This window comes from Grammomys surdaster, unplaced genomic scaffold (assembly GCF_004785775.1).
Source record: "Grammomys surdaster isolate TR1022 unplaced genomic scaffold, NIH_TR_1.0 125581, whole genome shotgun sequence".
NCBI lineage: Eukaryota > Metazoa > Chordata > Mammalia > Rodentia > Muridae > Grammomys > Grammomys surdaster.
Window position 1 is genome coordinate 235,915 of NW_021620427.1, and position 16,706 is coordinate 252,620.

A 16,706-nucleotide genomic window follows, 5' to 3' on the forward strand; every position below is an offset into this window, starting at 1 on the left:
TTCCCAGGCTGTAACTTAGCTGACAGCTCTGAGGCATTGTTTAGATTTTTTTTTTTTCCTGGAAAATTTTGTACTTGAGATGGCATCCTTTTTGGATCTCTGTCTACTTCATAAATTTCCATTCTTTCAAGGAGTACGTCATTTACATGGAATCTTATGCTACTGGAATCCAAGTTCTCGAATCCAGTCTTAATGGTTTCCCCGATTTCTCTATTTGCTTGTTCTTGCACACCTGGCAAAAGGTTACATGGTGTGCAACTCGAGAATCTAGTCATCCCACTGAGAAACCCGAAGTTGCCAGTCACATCTCGTTCACCTGAGCCTCTCAGAGTGCAAAATAACTAAGTTGTACCAGCTATGTTTCCCAAGTTGCTTTCCAGCTTGTCTACTTCTGTATCTCAACAACCCTGCCTTTGCCACTCACTCTTCCTTCCTTTGATGCTGTGCCTTGAAGAAGCTCAAACTTAGGGGAAGCATGAACAGCTAGTGGACCATTGAGTTAAGACACTACCAGACCCTAGGAGCTGAGACAGCGAGTCTGACTGGATGGAAGGAAAAAGAGCTGTGCTCAATAGTGCATGTTAAGTTTGGAGCTTAAGTTAGTTAAGATGAAAACAGCATTATACAAAAAGGAAAACCAAGAACCGTGCATAACCACATGCATAACCATGCAATTCCACTCAGATTTCTTCCCTCCCTCAATCTTATCACTTTTCTCTCTTTCTCTTCTTTTATATTTTTTGGACAATAGTAAAGAAGACAATGGAGTGTTGGCTCACATGCTGCTGATTTTTCGAATTCGCTCTACTGAGGATCCCGAAACTGTACATAAAATTATTGAATATTTTCTGCGTGAAAAGCTCAAATATGCTACAGGACCCCCCAATGTTGATCCTGAATCAGTTAGAATTAAAAGTAGGTTGAGTTGCCTTGTTCATTTCTTTTACATAGAATAATAATTCTAGAATCGCTCTAGGCATTCAGTTGAAAATTCTCTTTGCCCTTTAATTGCTGAGATCCTGACACCTGTAAGTCATTGCTTTGAAACTAAATTGGTGTTAATGAACCATTTTCAATCATGAAAGTGTTCTAAGCCTACGTCTTTCATGCAGGCTTTCATTATCTTCTGGAAAGTGTTTTTATTGTACCTTGTATATTGGATACGGGCTCTAACATTGTACATAGAAAACGTAGCTTTGAATATTCTTCTGCTTGTTACTTCCAACACATGTTCTGAGAGTATGACATAGAAAAGCTTTAACACACGTGTTGTCATAGCTGCTTTCTTAGGATCATTTACCAGTGAACAACCGTAATTCACATATATTCAGTTTTGTGTGTTTTACTACTGTAATTGAACAGATTAAAGTAAATATTTTTTGTTTATTTTTTTTCTGGGACCATGAAGGACTATGCAATGCTATTTTATAGTTCATGCAAATACAATCACCCTCTTGGTTCACGGGTTCCATAGCCATGCAGTCAGTGAAACATAGAAAAAACATTCTTTCTGAATACACACATTTTTCTTGTTATTCTTTAAAAAATGGGAAATAATAATAGTCTGCTTAGAATTTGCATTGTCAGGCATTCTAGGTAATTTATAGAGATTTTAAGCATATAGGAAGATGTATGTTTGTTACATGCAGACACTAAACCATTTTAGAGCATCATTGGTTTTTGACGTCTTTGGGAATGTCCTTACATTAATCCTTTATATATGACACAGTCTTTCAAAGCTTTGGCTTATTAATGAGAAGAAAGACTGGGTAGAAAATGGACTATGTTTTTCTATCTTTCTTTCAATATTATTATTTTCAGCTAAAACAATTACTTAATACACACCAAAAATTGAGCAAAAAAAAAAAATCTATGAAAGGGTGTCATGTACATTTGTGCTTATTAGAATGGCATTGCTTTCTTCCTGGGTTCTAGAAATTAGAAAATAGATATGTCTTCCTTTACTGCCAGTTCCCCCTCCATTCTTGGTACTGAATTTAACACTTATATCTTGTACTTGGTTTGAGCCTTGCCGTGCTCCCCCATGTTGTGTGTTTACCAGGATTCTGACTTCACAGAACATCATGACTAATACATGCAGGTGTCGTGATGAGACATCATAGAAACACAAGTTCCTTATGCCTCCTCTGTTCGAATATCACACTGGACTTCACTTTCAAAGTACAAGTTGCAAGATAAAATAAGTAAACATTTCAGGATAGTAGCAGAATGGCATAGAAACAAATGCAGAGCTATTCTCAGTATGGAAACAGATAAAACCAGAATTTTTAGAAAGAAGTTGAGGTAGAGAATAGATTATTAAAAACAGACTGTTAAGTATTTGAAAATCAATCCTCCTTATGTCTTCCATTTTCTCCACAATGGTCAGATGGAGAAGGTAAAAAAGAGTGCTTGTAATAAAACTTCCAGCATATCAAAATTATTAAACACCAGAAGGAAAATAAATATTTTAATATTACATTTTTATGCATTTTAGATACCTGTCTCGTCATATATGTTCAAAGAGAATAATTCTGATCACTGTAAAACTACTAAATCAGGAAATATGAATGTTTAGTATATTCTTTACCCCTTATTTGGGCAAATGTTTGCATATGGTTAGGTCCTGATTGCTGGGGGTCACCAAGATAAGGATCTGCTGAATTGACTCTGAATATGGGGGCAGTCTATGTATCTAAATCCCCAGCAGAAAGAAAAATTAGAGAGGAGTAACATTATTTTTAAATGTGATCACGGAGTTGAACATTATGCTACATATTTGGAACTATGCTATATATATATAATTAAGTATTCTGAAGTGATGCTTTTTGTAAAACTACTATTGCGTTTAGGGAATCACTATTACAGTTTAATTAGATATTTATTAAAGAGGGGTACAGACTTCCAGAATCTTATTTTCTGGTATAAAACTCACATTCGTAGATTTCAACACAAAACTCCTGAATCAGAGTCATTGTGAAATGCAACAATAATTTACATTATAAGCAAACTGCCTGTGTGCTTCTTATCCATACAGAGCTCCGGGTTCACTGTTTATGTTCCCTCTCCTCTTTGAATTGACACAAAATGCATGTCGGTCATCATCTAGCTGTATTTATTTACTACAACCATGGGATACTACCCTAGAGCTTTATTAGCTGTTTGGTGTTGAAAAGCTCAATGAAATTCTGTTTTGCTCACCCCGTCTTTTGGTCATTTGTGTGCATTTCAGAAATCAACAGGACAGAATCAGACAACTATCTCAACCATTGTAAGTTGAATGTGTTCATTAAGATTGTGTTACCTGATTGCAGAAAGGTAACACTCTAGAACATTTACATGTGCTCTGTGCTGACTCTCCAGAAACAAAACAGTTTACGTGATTTGTACATACCTCATGGCCTTTTATTTTGTCTCTGAGATCCACTAAGGGGTAGCACATTTGCTAGAATTTCAGATTGGATGTACAGGTGCCTGCGACCACGAGAACAGAGGGGAGGGAGTTAGACAAATGTTGAAGAAGAAGCACAATCACTCTTTGCTTGCGTTATTATTATTATTTTTTAAGCTAGAAACATAAAATAAATGTCAACCTACTCTAAATAAAAGCATTTCTATACTACCTGTTTACAATAGGATTTGCAGCTAATTGTGGACTTGTGGTGTATTTGATAAAATTAAATATGAAAATTTAAAGATGTAGAAATTTCTAGACCTAGTAGTTCATTCACTTATAGCAGAGAAATCATAGTTATTTAAAGAACACATTTAATAGTTACAAAATTGGTAGCAGAATACTTATTTTTTAAATTGTGAGATGGCTCAGCAGGTAAAAGCACTTGTTGCTCAGTCTGACAATTTGAATTCAATCCCTGGAACCCACATGGAGGAAGTAGGGAACCAACCATTGCAGGCTGTCCTCTACCCTTCACGCGCTCACGCGCACACACACACACACACACACACACACACACACACAGACACACACAGACACACATACTCACACAGTATATAGATATAAATACATGCACATGAAGTAAATAAATGCAATTAATTGAGATAAAAGCTAAGAAGGTTGATCAATTCACAAATATCACTAACTTTGAACCAAATATACAATCCCATAATTTAAATGACACATTCTAGCCATCAATAATGATTAGAAATATAGGACGTACTGGTTCTGTGTTAGCCAAAAGGGATGCAAAATGGATAACATAAGCCTGCCCAAAGCAGCTTATACTCTGATATAACTAGATGCTTGAGATGAACTCATGACCTCATAATTCTAAAACAGCAGTCTTCATCCCAGGGACTTGTTATTGCAGAAGGTATCATGCCCCGTTGTAGCCTTTTCATCATGATTGAACGCAGAAAGGTCACTGAGGTCGAGTTTGTTTTGATTAGAAGGCGCTCTATAAAGGCTTCTATGATGCACAGGATAGTCAATCATAACGAAAACTCTTATGATTCTAAGTAGCAGTCGTACCCAGGCTGAGGAGAAACTCAGTTATAAGCAATGCTGAGGTACAATCACAACAAAACAAGTGACAAACGCAGATAGAATGCAGTCGTTTGTGTTACCATTAAGGAAGCATGAAAGAAGTCATAATTAATTTAGTTTGGAAGCAGAGAAACTGATAGAGAGGTCTAAGACAAATATGTTTTCCCCTCCTGAAGACGATTTCACAACATGAATAGAAGTTGGCTAAATAAAATGTTATTATTTACAGAATCATAAAAACATGAGAAAATGTTTCATCTATTAGATCACAAAAATAGAAGAACGTTGGGATGCTTAACTAATTTCGTGTCTTCTATCTATTTGGCAGGTTGTGGGACTCGACGGAACAAATCTACAGCAGAAACCAGCGTGAGGATTGTTGGCGGGTCACCGGCAGAAGAGGGGGAATGGCCATGGCAGAGCAGCCTGCGGTGGGATGGGTCTCATCGCTGTGGAGCAACTTTGATCAACAACACATGGCTTGTGAGTGCCGCTCACTGCTTTCGAACGTAAGTCCTGACCTTTGAGGATGGGGGCTGGGGAAATTTAATGTGATTTTACGTTATATATAAATGAAATACTTGATGAATTTTTGAGAAAGTTTGGCACAAATCGAAAAATAACACGTTTATCACAAACCGTAATGGGGATCTCAAGGAAAGGTTTTATGGTCTCTGGAAATGAAAATGTTGTCAAAGTACATTGCTGTGGTGTAATTACTCATTGATAAATTTATGATACTTTGCTAAAGAATATGGGAACTTTAAGTCCCGTTTGAATTTTGAATTTGTTTTCAAAAAGAGGAACTGATCGTCACTGAGTATACTTATCAGAACCCAAGCTTGGGCAGACGGTAGGTTTGATCCCCGAGAGGATATAAGAAGATAAGGAAGCGTGAAACAAGTTCAAAGTAGCAAATTTTATAACTGAATAGTTGATTTATTTTAGAAGGAATATTGAATTTTTAACCTGACACCAAAATATTTACAATGTACACAGTGGTAAATCTTTTTAAAGTTATCTTTGACCTTTGTGGACTTCAGAAAAATATAAGTCCTTGTAGGAAGAGGATGTGGGCATGTAGGATGTATTTAGTGTTATCCACTGTAGGATTTTCTTTGCAAATGTTACTTGTAGTCACTGACAGCAAAGGCCTCTGGATCTTCAGTGGACATCATGGTGCATGGTATTACATTTGACCTAGGAAAAACACCCTGTGGTTTTTCTGCCTGGCCTGAATCCAGAGCCAAGCTCTTAGACTGGAAGGAGTTTATTTCTGTTGATATTAACTATAACTTAAAAATTCTTATACTGATACCTGCAGATAAAATCAGTCCTTACGAACAAATTATTACATTGATATCAAGGTAAGCTATAATTTATTATTACTGTCATTTAATTAATTTAATTAATAAATAATTAATTTTTTGGTAGGCACAAGGACCCATCCAGATGGACTGCTACCTTTGGAGCAACATTACAACCTCCAAAACTGACGACAGGCATCCGGAGGATAATTGTTCATGAAAAATACAGCTACCTGACACATGACTATGACATTGCACTTGCAGAACTGTCTAGGCCGGTCCCCTGCACAAATGCAGTGCATAAGGTTTGTCTCCCTGATGCAAACCATAAATTTCAGCCGGGACAGAGGATGTTTGTGACAGGATTTGGAGCATTGAGAAACGATGGTGAGCATCAGAGGAGAAAAACCACATCTCCTTGACCTAATTTGGAGTTCCAAGGCATTTAAAGAAGCTAGAACTATAACAAAATATTCTGGTTGTTCATGTGGACTCAGGCTAAGGCAAGCTTTATGCCACGTAGAAGATGCATGCGCTTTTTCTTGCCACAGCCTCTATTTATTGCACTGCTGCTGTTACTGTAATGGCATTGTAAGGTATGTGAAGGAGCAGATAGGCCTGTTGGCCATTGGATTTCTTTTTTTTTAAATGAGTGTGTGCACCTATAGGGTATGCACATTTGTGCATGCACACTACTTCTATATGCTTGGTGTGATGTGAGTGTGTGTATAGGCCAGAGGAGGGTGACAGATGGTTTCATTCATTCTTTTCTACCTTATTATTTATTTACTTAGAAAAAGCATGTCTTCTATTTCTTTTATTCTTCTCTCAAAGATTACATCCATGCCACAGTTTTCCGTCCTTCTACTCCTTTCAATCTTCCCTTCCCCATCTCTCTTCAGGGATATCAACAAAACATGGCATAGCAAGTTGTAATAAACTGAGGCATAAACCACTATACCAAGACTGGATAAGGAAACTCATCAGAGAAGAAGATTCCAACAGCAAGCAAAAGAGTTGGGGGTCCCACAAGGGGTAACAGCAGCACAGAATTTGGAAGAGTGGCCAGTGAATGCCTGGTCCAACTTGAGGCCCATGCCATCAAAGGGAGCCTATGCCTGACACTGCTTGAATGGCCAGGAGCCAGAGGTTAGACAGCCCCGAGACCCAGGATAGAAACAAACACAATTGGGAAAAAGGAGTTAGAATTGTAGGAATCCCACAGGAATACTAAATTACACAACCACAACTTATATGCAGAGGGCCTAGCTCAGACCCTGAAAGGTTCATGATTGTTGTTCCAGTCTCTGTGAGACCCCATGAGCCCTGCTCCGTTGATTCTGTGGGCCATGTTCTTGTAATAGCTTTGACCCCTCCCCCCGTAAAGTTCTTCCTCCCCCTCCTCTTCAGGGTTCCCATGTCTTTACCTAGAGTTTGGCTGTGGGTCTCTACGTCTGTTCTCATCAGTGGTTGGATGATGCCTCTCTGATGACAGTTGGGCTGGTCACTGATCTATGAGTAGAGCAGAGTATCGTTAGGAATCACTTCACTGACCCTTCCCCTCCCGGTTGGGTTTGTTTCTACCCTGGGCCTCTGGCTATCCAGCCTCTGGTTCATGACTATTCATGTAGTGCCTGGCATGGGTTCCTCTTCGTGGCCTCAAGTTGGACCAGTCATTGGTTGGCCACACCCACAAGTTCTATGCCACTATTATCCCTACATATCTTGCAGGCAGGACAGACTATTGGCTGAAGGTTTTGTGGCTGGTTTGATGTGCCAGTCCCACTACTGGAAGGCTTGCCTGGTTAGAGAAGAAGGCTAGTTCAAGATCCACATCCCCCATTGATAGGAATATTCACTAGAGTCACTCTCCTAGGCTCCAGGGAATTTTCACTGCACTTGGCTTCGATATCACCACTACCACAATGCCTCCCAATTCCAGTACTATCCCCCAGTATTCCTCCTCCTCCGTGCCTATTCCTCCTGTTCCCATCCCCATCTGCCCCTAGTTCACTCTTCTCAGGGAGATCTATTCTTCCCCCTTGAGTCCTTGATACCTAACCTCTCTGGGTCTATGGATTATATAATGACCACTCATTACTTAACAATTAGCATCTATTTATATGTGAGTATATACCATGTTTGTCCTTCTGGGTCTGGGTTTCTTTACTCAGGATGATTTTTCTTTTTAGTTCCATCCATTTGCTTGCAAATTTCATGGTGTCATTGTTTTTAACAGCAGAATAAGAGTAATACTTTGTTGTTGAAATGTACCATGTTTTTCTTTTTTCTTTTCTTTCTTCCTGTTCTCCCTCCCTCCCTCCCTCCCTCCCTTCTCTTTCTTTCTCTCTTTCTTTCTTTCTTTCTTTCTTTCTTTCTTTCTTTCTTTCTTTCTTTCTTTCTTTCTTTCTTTCTTTCTTTCTTTCCTCTTGAGACAGCTTCTCTGCATAACTTTGACTGTCCTGGAATTCACTCTGTAGAACAGTAGGTCCTCAAACTCATAGACATCTACCTGCCTCTGCCTCCCAAAAGAGGATTTTCTTTTTTTTGTTTGTTTGTTTTGTTTTTGTTTTTTTCGAGACAGGGTTTCTCTGTGTAGCCCTGGCTGTCTTAGAACTCACTCGGAAGACCAGGCTGGCCTCGAACTCAGAAATCTGCTTGTCTCTGCCTCCCAAGTCCTGGGATTAAAGGCGTGCGCCACCACCGCCCAGCCTGGATTTTCTTTATCTATTCTTTGGTTAATGGGCATCTAGATTGTTTTGAGTTTCTGGGTATTATGAATAAAGCTGCTATGAACATAGTGAACAAATGTCTTTGTAGTAGGATGGAGCATCCTTTGGGTATATGCCCTAGAATGATATAGCTGGGTCTTGAGGTATATTGATTTTCAATTTTCCGAGGAACTTGCATATTGATTTCCAAAGTTTTGCATTCCCACCAACAATGGAGGAGGGTGCACCTTGTTCCACATCTTCACCAACATGAGCTGTCACTTTTGTTTTTGATAGGATGTCTTACTGAATTTTGGCTAGATGTTTCAATTAGACTGGTGGCCAACAAACCTCCTGAATCCACCTGTTTCTGCCTCCCCAAAAGTGGGATTTCAGACATGTGCAGATGCACAAGACCTTTATTACTGACTTTCTTACTAGACAATTAGCCTTGTGAGAAATTAGGGTTTAATAACATACCCAATTTGAAGATTAAGCAACCAAACAGCCGTTCTCCCAAACACAATCTTGTGGAGCTTAAACAACTTGAGTTTTTTTTCAAATTAGGCATTAAAATGTTTATTTGAACTAATTAGAAAGTATTCTTTCAAAGATTACTGTTCTTTGGGCAGTGGTGGCTTATGCCTTTAATCTCAGCATTTAGGAGACACAGGCAGGCAGATCTCTATAGGTTTGAGGTCAGCCTGGTCTACAGAATGAGTTCCAGGACAGCCAGAGTTACACACAGAGAAATTCTGTCTCAAAAAACAAGCAAACAAACACTCCTAACTTTTTCTTGAAACATGCACACACACCTGCACACACACACATGTGCACACACATACACACACCTGCACACATATACATACATACACCAACACACACACACACACACACACACACACACACACATCTTATTTTTTTTCAGGCTTATAAAATACATGTATCAACAAACATGACTATTTTTTCTCAGGTTTCGCCCAGAATAACCTTCGGCAAGTAGAGGTGGACTACATAGATACCCAAACCTGCAATCAACCTCAATCTTACAATGGTGCCATCACTCCTAGGATGTTGTGTGCTGGCTTCTTAAAAGGAGAAAAAGATGCATGCCAGGTAAGGACTTGCCTGTTAGTATATGGTACAATGACTTGTTCACCTCTCAATTCAGAATAATTACGGATTCACAGGAAGCTGCATAGATTTCACAGAAGAGTTACATGTCTTCTTTTATTTTTTCCTGTAGTTTATTTTTTTTATTCACTTTGCATCCTGGTCTCAAACTCCCTCTCTTCTCCTCCAGTCCCACCCTCACAATTCCCTCCCCTCATTACCTTCTCCTCTTCTTCTCAGAGAAGGAGAAGCTCCCCTTGTGTACCCTCCTGCCCTAGGACATCAAGTTGTAGCAGAACTAAACACATCCTCTCCCACTGAGGCCTGAGCAGTCAGTCCAGCTAGGGGAAAGGGATCCAATGGCAGGCAACAGAGTTAGAGATAGCCTCTGCTTCAATTATTTAAACCGATTGTGCTACATGCTATTTTATTTTGTGCATGCATGTGGGCATGCATGTAATAGAACATGCATGTGGAAGTCAGAGGACTGCTTTGTGGAGCAGGTTCTCTTCTGTATGCCTGTTGCAGGGATTGTGTGCACAGAGCCAGGCTTGGTGGCAAATGCTTCTGATGTACTGATTCTTCTTGCCAGCCCTCAAGTGGAACCTTTACCCAATTTTCTTCCATGGTTACACTCATATAGCTATGATAAAACTATAGGGAAATGTAATTATGTAAAATTCTGGGAGTTGACAGTGACCCAAAAATATGCATATAAGTGTATGCTATTTTGCCATATAAAGGTAGACTTATGGAATTACCATTGCCATTAATACAGAGACTATTCCAACACCCTGAAGATGTACATTGGGTTATAAACTGTCTGCTTTCCCTTCCGTCTCTAATATCAGGCAATTGTGGTTTTTCTCTTTCTCTGTAATCCTGTGATTTTTTCAGAATGTTAAGTAAAATCTCACAATGACTTGTTTTGGAGTTCCATCTGATTTGTCTGCTACCACTCTCGACTATTTCTTTGTGGAAAATATTCAGCAATTCCCCTAACTTTTGTTTGTGTAAGTACATATATGTGATATAGACCTTATCACGGTTCACTGGTATTAACTCTTTATTCATTGGAGTGGAGTGTAGAATAGAAAAAAAGTACCTTCCTTTAAATCTCATTACAATTCTTTTTAAAAAATATTAGTAAATATAAATATTTACATTTCTTCTCTGTGGAGAGCTATGTTAGGAAATGGTTTCCTTCATTGCTAAGCATAACATAAGCATTCAAGTGGAGAAGAAAAAAAAAATCTGTTTAGTCAAAGATTTTCACGCCTCTTTACTTACAAGATTCCTTTTCTGTTTCAGGAATTTTCTGTAATGTTACTTGTAATGTAGGTCTGTTGATAAGGTTATTTCATTTTGTTACTGTTGATGTTTTGTTGTTTGTTTTTCTTTGCTTTTTGTCTGACAGACTCATTACTTCCCCATCATTTCTGAAACATATTTTTTTTTCCAGATTTAGAGTTTGAGATTGACCGTTTTCTTTGGGCCTTTGCATCATGAGCAGAATCTACAGCCACCAGTCTGGCCTGTACATGACTCTTTCTGTGACTTCTCTCTTGTCTCCAAGAACAATCTTGTCTTTCCTTACAGAGGTTTGATCCTCTCTTAGATGCCTTTCCTTGGCTTTATTCACCTTGGGGTTTGCTCAGTTCTTTGAAATCTTTATGTCCTCTGCTAACCCAAGGGGGTTTTCAGTGATGCTTTCTTTGAATTCTTCTTTTGAGTTCTAGCTTCTGGGACTTTGATGACAAACACGTTCCATTTCTGGCTATAGTCCCAGAGGTTCATGAGGTGTCTGTCTATTACAGTCTCCACTTTATTTTTCTCTGTTATTTGTTTGCATGAGTTCTTTTTTTTGTTTTGTTTTTTGTTTTTTTGTTTGTTTTTGTTTTTTCGAGACAGGGCTTCTCTGTATAGTCCTGCTGTCCTGGAACTCACTCTGTAGACCAGGCTGGCCTCGAACTCAGAAATCCACCTGCCTCTGCCTCCCAAGTGCTGGGATCAAAGGCTGCATCACCACCTCCCAGCTTTTTTTTTTTTTTTTTTTTTTTTTTTTTTTGCATGAGTTCTTAGATGCTAATTCAAGTCACTGTCCTCTTAACTCGCTTCTTCTTTTAAGCTCTTCTAATGAACTGTGTTTTAAACTTTGGATATTGGATTATTAAGTTCTAGAGTTTTCATTTTATTCTGTTTTCATGTCTAGGGATTCTTTGCTGAGATTTCCTTTCTTATTTCTTTAGTGTTCATCTATCTCACACATTGAGATATTGTGGCTTTTAAAAGGGTTGCTTTAAGATCTTTGTACGTGATACCTCAGAGCTGGTGTCTGTGCATTGCCTTTTATTGTACAAGGGGAGAATCTCCCAGTTCTTCACTGAATGAATAATGTTCACATGCATTCTGATATATAACTTCATAAGACTGCTGTTAAATTTTCTGTCTTAGTAGCCTCTGCTGGCAACACACTGTCAGAAGGATAGTGGAAAGTATTATCTCATTGCCCACCCAAGGGTAGTGCCTCTTTGTGTCTGCTTTTAGGTGGAATTTCAGCATCACTGTGAAACCTTCTCTATTATCACTTTGGCTGGACCACCTTGTCACTGGGCTCTTACAGGCTGCTGAGACCACAGCAGAGTGGTATTAGCAATCATGAAAAGTAATCTCTTCAACTCTGTGTTCTCTGACCTCACCGTAATGAAAAGAGTCTTATGATACATTATCTTGTGGTTGTAGACCGTGCTCCCCTGTAGTGATAACAGAGTGGGAGGTGAGGCTTTTGCTGTCACCTAATAGAGAAGGATATCTGGATGCCACATAGCCTGCTTGAACTCTACTTCAGAGAGAAATGATCCTGTTCAAACAAGTTTAACCTGAGGAGACAGGATCACTCAATTCCATCCTAGTTCGAAGTGCAGACATCTCTTGAAACCCAGTTTGCCTCCTAGTGTAAACTGCCTATAGTTGTCAATTCTGTGTCTTGGTCAGTACAAAAATGCTTCTTTTTATAAGGTACATGAATGGTTTCTTCAAAAACATCACTGATAAAATACTGTAGAGAAAAAAAAGAACAAAAATACCCCCCCCAAAAAAAACAAAAAACAAAAAATAAAAATAAGAAATACAAAACAAAAGAAATATTGTAGAGGGCTGAGTGATTCATTGTGCATGTCCTTCCTATAATTTTTACTTTGTAATTTAAAAGGGCTAAGTTTAACATGTTTTCTAAATCCCATATTCTTTGAAATTTCATCTCATTTTCTGCGTTTGAATCTAGAGCTAAACAAAAACATATGTGTTATTTTCAAGATCTTATTTTCACATATTTTCTCTCGTGATTTCATGGGAGCACTGCCCATTTTCCCTTCTTCACCCCCCAGCCCCTTTTACCACTAATGGTACCATATAGAGATTTCCTGCTTTTCTTCCTGGGTCAGTCATTTTAGCCATGTTCAGTTTGCTGTGTTGAGCACTTTCATCCTGCTGACCTTTCTGCATGAAAGCCTATGGTTGAAGCTCAGGATTAGGGTCACCATGCTTACTCTCCTTCCTTTCTCCTTCATTGCTCCTGGGGTAATACATGAAACAAACAAGGGTCATTCTATAAATCAACCTCCTAAGGTTGCAATCAAATAATCAAAGAGTTATTTGAAAGTACACTTGTCAATTCCATATTTGCAAACATTTCTATTCACCACAGTATTTTAGCCCGAATTCAATACTCAAGGCACTTTTATGATCCCCCCAGAAACATGAAGGGAGCAGGAAGACACTTGAGTGTCAAATGTGCACACCTAAATCTGAGATAGAATTGTCTCTCAGTTTTCTCCACGTGTATGGTGAAAACTGAACAGCTTTAACATCACAAAATGACGAGTAACCAATAACAATGCTCTTTACTGTGTCTGGTCTTTTTTAATCTCAGTGTTATTTGAAAAATTTCTCTTTTCTGAAACATGATCTGTCTTTGGGTTCCATTTAAATAAACCATCTTTAAAAATTTTAATGAAATTGCTTTAATGACTTTCCCCAAAACCCACATCCCCCAAATTAAAACTCTTGTCTAAATTTAATCTCAAATTTCCACTCACCTCAGAGCCCATTTCCGTTCACGTTTTAGGTTATTAGTGTGAGATGAAAATTTAATTGCCACCTCAAACTCAGTAAGATCATAAAATGCTGTTTTTAAATATTTATTTTATTATTATTTTTACTATGTGTGCATGTGTGTCTGTGTATGCACATGAGTACATATGCCAGTCGAAGCCCAAAGTGTTGGCTCTCCCTGGAGCTGGAGTTATAGGCATCTGTGAGCAGGCTGTCCTGAGTACTAGAACCGAACTCCAGTCCTCTGAAGAGCACTACATACTTCTATTAGTTGAGCCATTTCTCCTGCCTTAAAAGTTAATGTCTCAGTGGGTTTCCAAAGCTCATGTCTGTGTTCCTTCTTAGTGTAATAGACTGTTCACCATTTTCTGGTGGGTTAGATAATATTGAGGTGGTGTGTCAGCTAAGTCCACAGTGCTGTTCATTCTTCGGCTAAATGAAGTCTTCATTCTGTGTACTAAAACCTGAGGCCTAAACTGCTCTCCAAGCAGCAGAATTCATTTTTGTAGGTAGCTGAATACACCTCCCCCCCACCAACTTGAAAATCACCATGTTCACTATAGTTTATCTTGGTTAAATAACAAATTCTTTCTTGGTGAGCTGAGTTATAAATTAGCAATCTCTCCCTTTTACCTCAGGGTGACTCCGGAGGACCACTTGTTACTCCAGATGTTAGAGATATCTGGTACCTTGCTGGAGTAGTGAGCTGGGGAGATGAATGTGGCCAACCCAACAAGCCTGGTGTTTACACTAGAGTGACAGCCTTCCGAGACTGGATTGCTTCCAATACTGGTCTCTAAACCAGAATGACCCAGATGGATGAAGTGGATGTTTTTGTCTGTAGACTGTTCTCAGAGACACACAAATGGAAAAGAAGCCTTGCAAATCAGGAGGGACCGAAACGCCTCACAGAACAATCTGAAGTGTGTATTTCCTTCCCAGCTTTGCTCTTCAGGCGAGCATCTTACTGCCACCAGATGGACTCTGCCAACCTACGCTCATTTATTTTCTACAAGGTTTCTGTCGCCCAAATTTTGCCTCGATGATCTAAAATATTCATGCGTGCATACAAAGTGAAGCAACCCTTTCCTTCGTCTGTCAGCTTCTCTCACATTAGACAACTTCTACTTTTCAAGTGCAAGATAAGGAATGAAGTAAAATATAAAAATGGAAAAAAACCTTACATTAGCGATATTTTAAAATAGAACATGGGGAGTGATCCTATTCATTATAAAAGATGAGCAAGCAGGTGCAGCAACAGACGACTTAAAATTCTACGTTGGAGAAGAAGTTGAGGAAACAGAGAAACTAATATATAACTTAATTTTCTTCCTAAATAAGTAACAAGAGCAACACAAGAGCTATTGTTTCCTGTGGCAACAGTACACAGGAACTCTTTGTAATGAACTTGTTACGAGCAAACCAAAGCAAAGATTATTTATTTGCAATTGACTTGCAGAGGATGCCAATGTACAGACAATGATGAATTACACAAATCACCTACTTGCTGCTTGACATTGTAACATGAAAACTAATGAAGGAATGGAGGGTGTGGAGTATGTTACTAATCAATTTACTGAAAAGTCTCTCAAGTTTCGAGAGTAAATTAAAGGTTTATTTCAGAATAATTGGCTTACCCTATGTGGTAAAATAATTGTATAGCTGAATGGAATTTTAAAAAAAGACTCAGTCTAATCTAACAAGTGTGGTTGGATTATCCTTAACCTTTTCCAAACTGCAGATCTTGAGTGGAATAAGGCTCAGATATTGGTGTGTAGTAATAGTCATGTGATTGTAGCTGGGACTTGGTCTTTGAAGTAATGGCAAATATGTTTCCTCTGCTGGAATTTTTAGCCTGTACATGAAAAATGGGCATGTTACATTCATCTGTGCTGAGATGTTACTCACTGGCTTGACAACATAGGGAAGGCATTCTGGAAGCTTAATCGACACTGTACTGAATTGGTACCCACTTCAACACAACACTGAAGAAAAATGGTGAGACACTGGCCTCCTTTGTGATTTTAGTTTGATAGATTATTGCTGAGCTGTTAGATATCCTATATCCAAATGATCCAGAATGTAATGAACTTAGGACTGATGTTGTGGTCTATGACATGTTAATGGTAGGTTTTCACCAAGGCATTCAGCAACTTTCTCCTCACTGTATACAGACTCTAAGAGAATACGTAATATAGCACGTTGTATCACAGGATAGTCATATTGAAAACCAACATGGACGTGAAAATTATTGACTTCTATTAACTCAAATCATATTCACATATCAACTGATAATTTGACACTTGTCTAAAATAAGATATGAAAACTGATGTGAATTGTTAATATGTAATATTCTGAATTATTGTCCTATAATAAACTTTCTGGGGGTAAATTGAGAAAATGATAAACTTTAAAGTTATATAAGACTATTAAAGTTATATTACATTCAGAGGCCTGATTCATGTTGGCTGGAGAGATGCTCAGAGGTTAGGGATTCATACAGTTCTTCCAGAGGATCAACGTTTGGTTCCCAGCACTCACATTGGACAGCTCTCAACAGATGTTAACTCTAGCTCCTGGAACATTCAACAGCTTTGGCCTCTATGAGAACCGTCTCATAAGACCACACACAGACTACACACCTACAAAGAGTGGGAGAACATGGTATCCAACTGTATCTATTGGTATTCAATACCAACTGGCCGGTCCTTAAAGTATGCATGTAAGTAGTGTTATATAGGCTGAGCAGGTTGTTGTACTTATGTTTTTAGAAAATATATATATATACACAATTAATCAAAAAGAGACCACAATTTTGAAAAAGAGCAGAAGAGGCAAATGAGATGCCTTGGAGGAAGGACAGAAAAAAAATAACTAAAAAAAAAAATTGCTATAGTATACTGCTCATGCAAGCCTCTAGGTGGCATCCTACAGCTGTGGGAAGTTACCAGGAATGCT

At 38.5% G+C, this 16,706-nt stretch overlaps 1 protein-coding gene across 1 annotated transcript in view; it reads left to right on the plus strand.

The window, feature by feature from the left end:
- Positions 1–14,548, plus strand: part of Tmprss11e (transmembrane serine protease 11E) — a 38,174-nt gene extending 23,626 nt beyond the window's left edge. The window contains exons 5-10 of the mRNA XM_028786786.1: positions 752–915; positions 3,233–3,271; positions 4,833–5,013; positions 5,939–6,198; positions 9,496–9,638; positions 14,387–14,548. Of these exons, the coding sequence (XP_028642619.1) occupies positions 752–915; positions 3,233–3,271; positions 4,833–5,013; positions 5,939–6,198; positions 9,496–9,638; positions 14,387–14,548 (949 nt within the window). The remainder of the gene's footprint in view (positions 1–751; positions 916–3,232; positions 3,272–4,832; positions 5,014–5,938; positions 6,199–9,495; positions 9,639–14,386) is intronic.
- Positions 14,549–16,706: the final 2,158 nt, after the last annotated feature.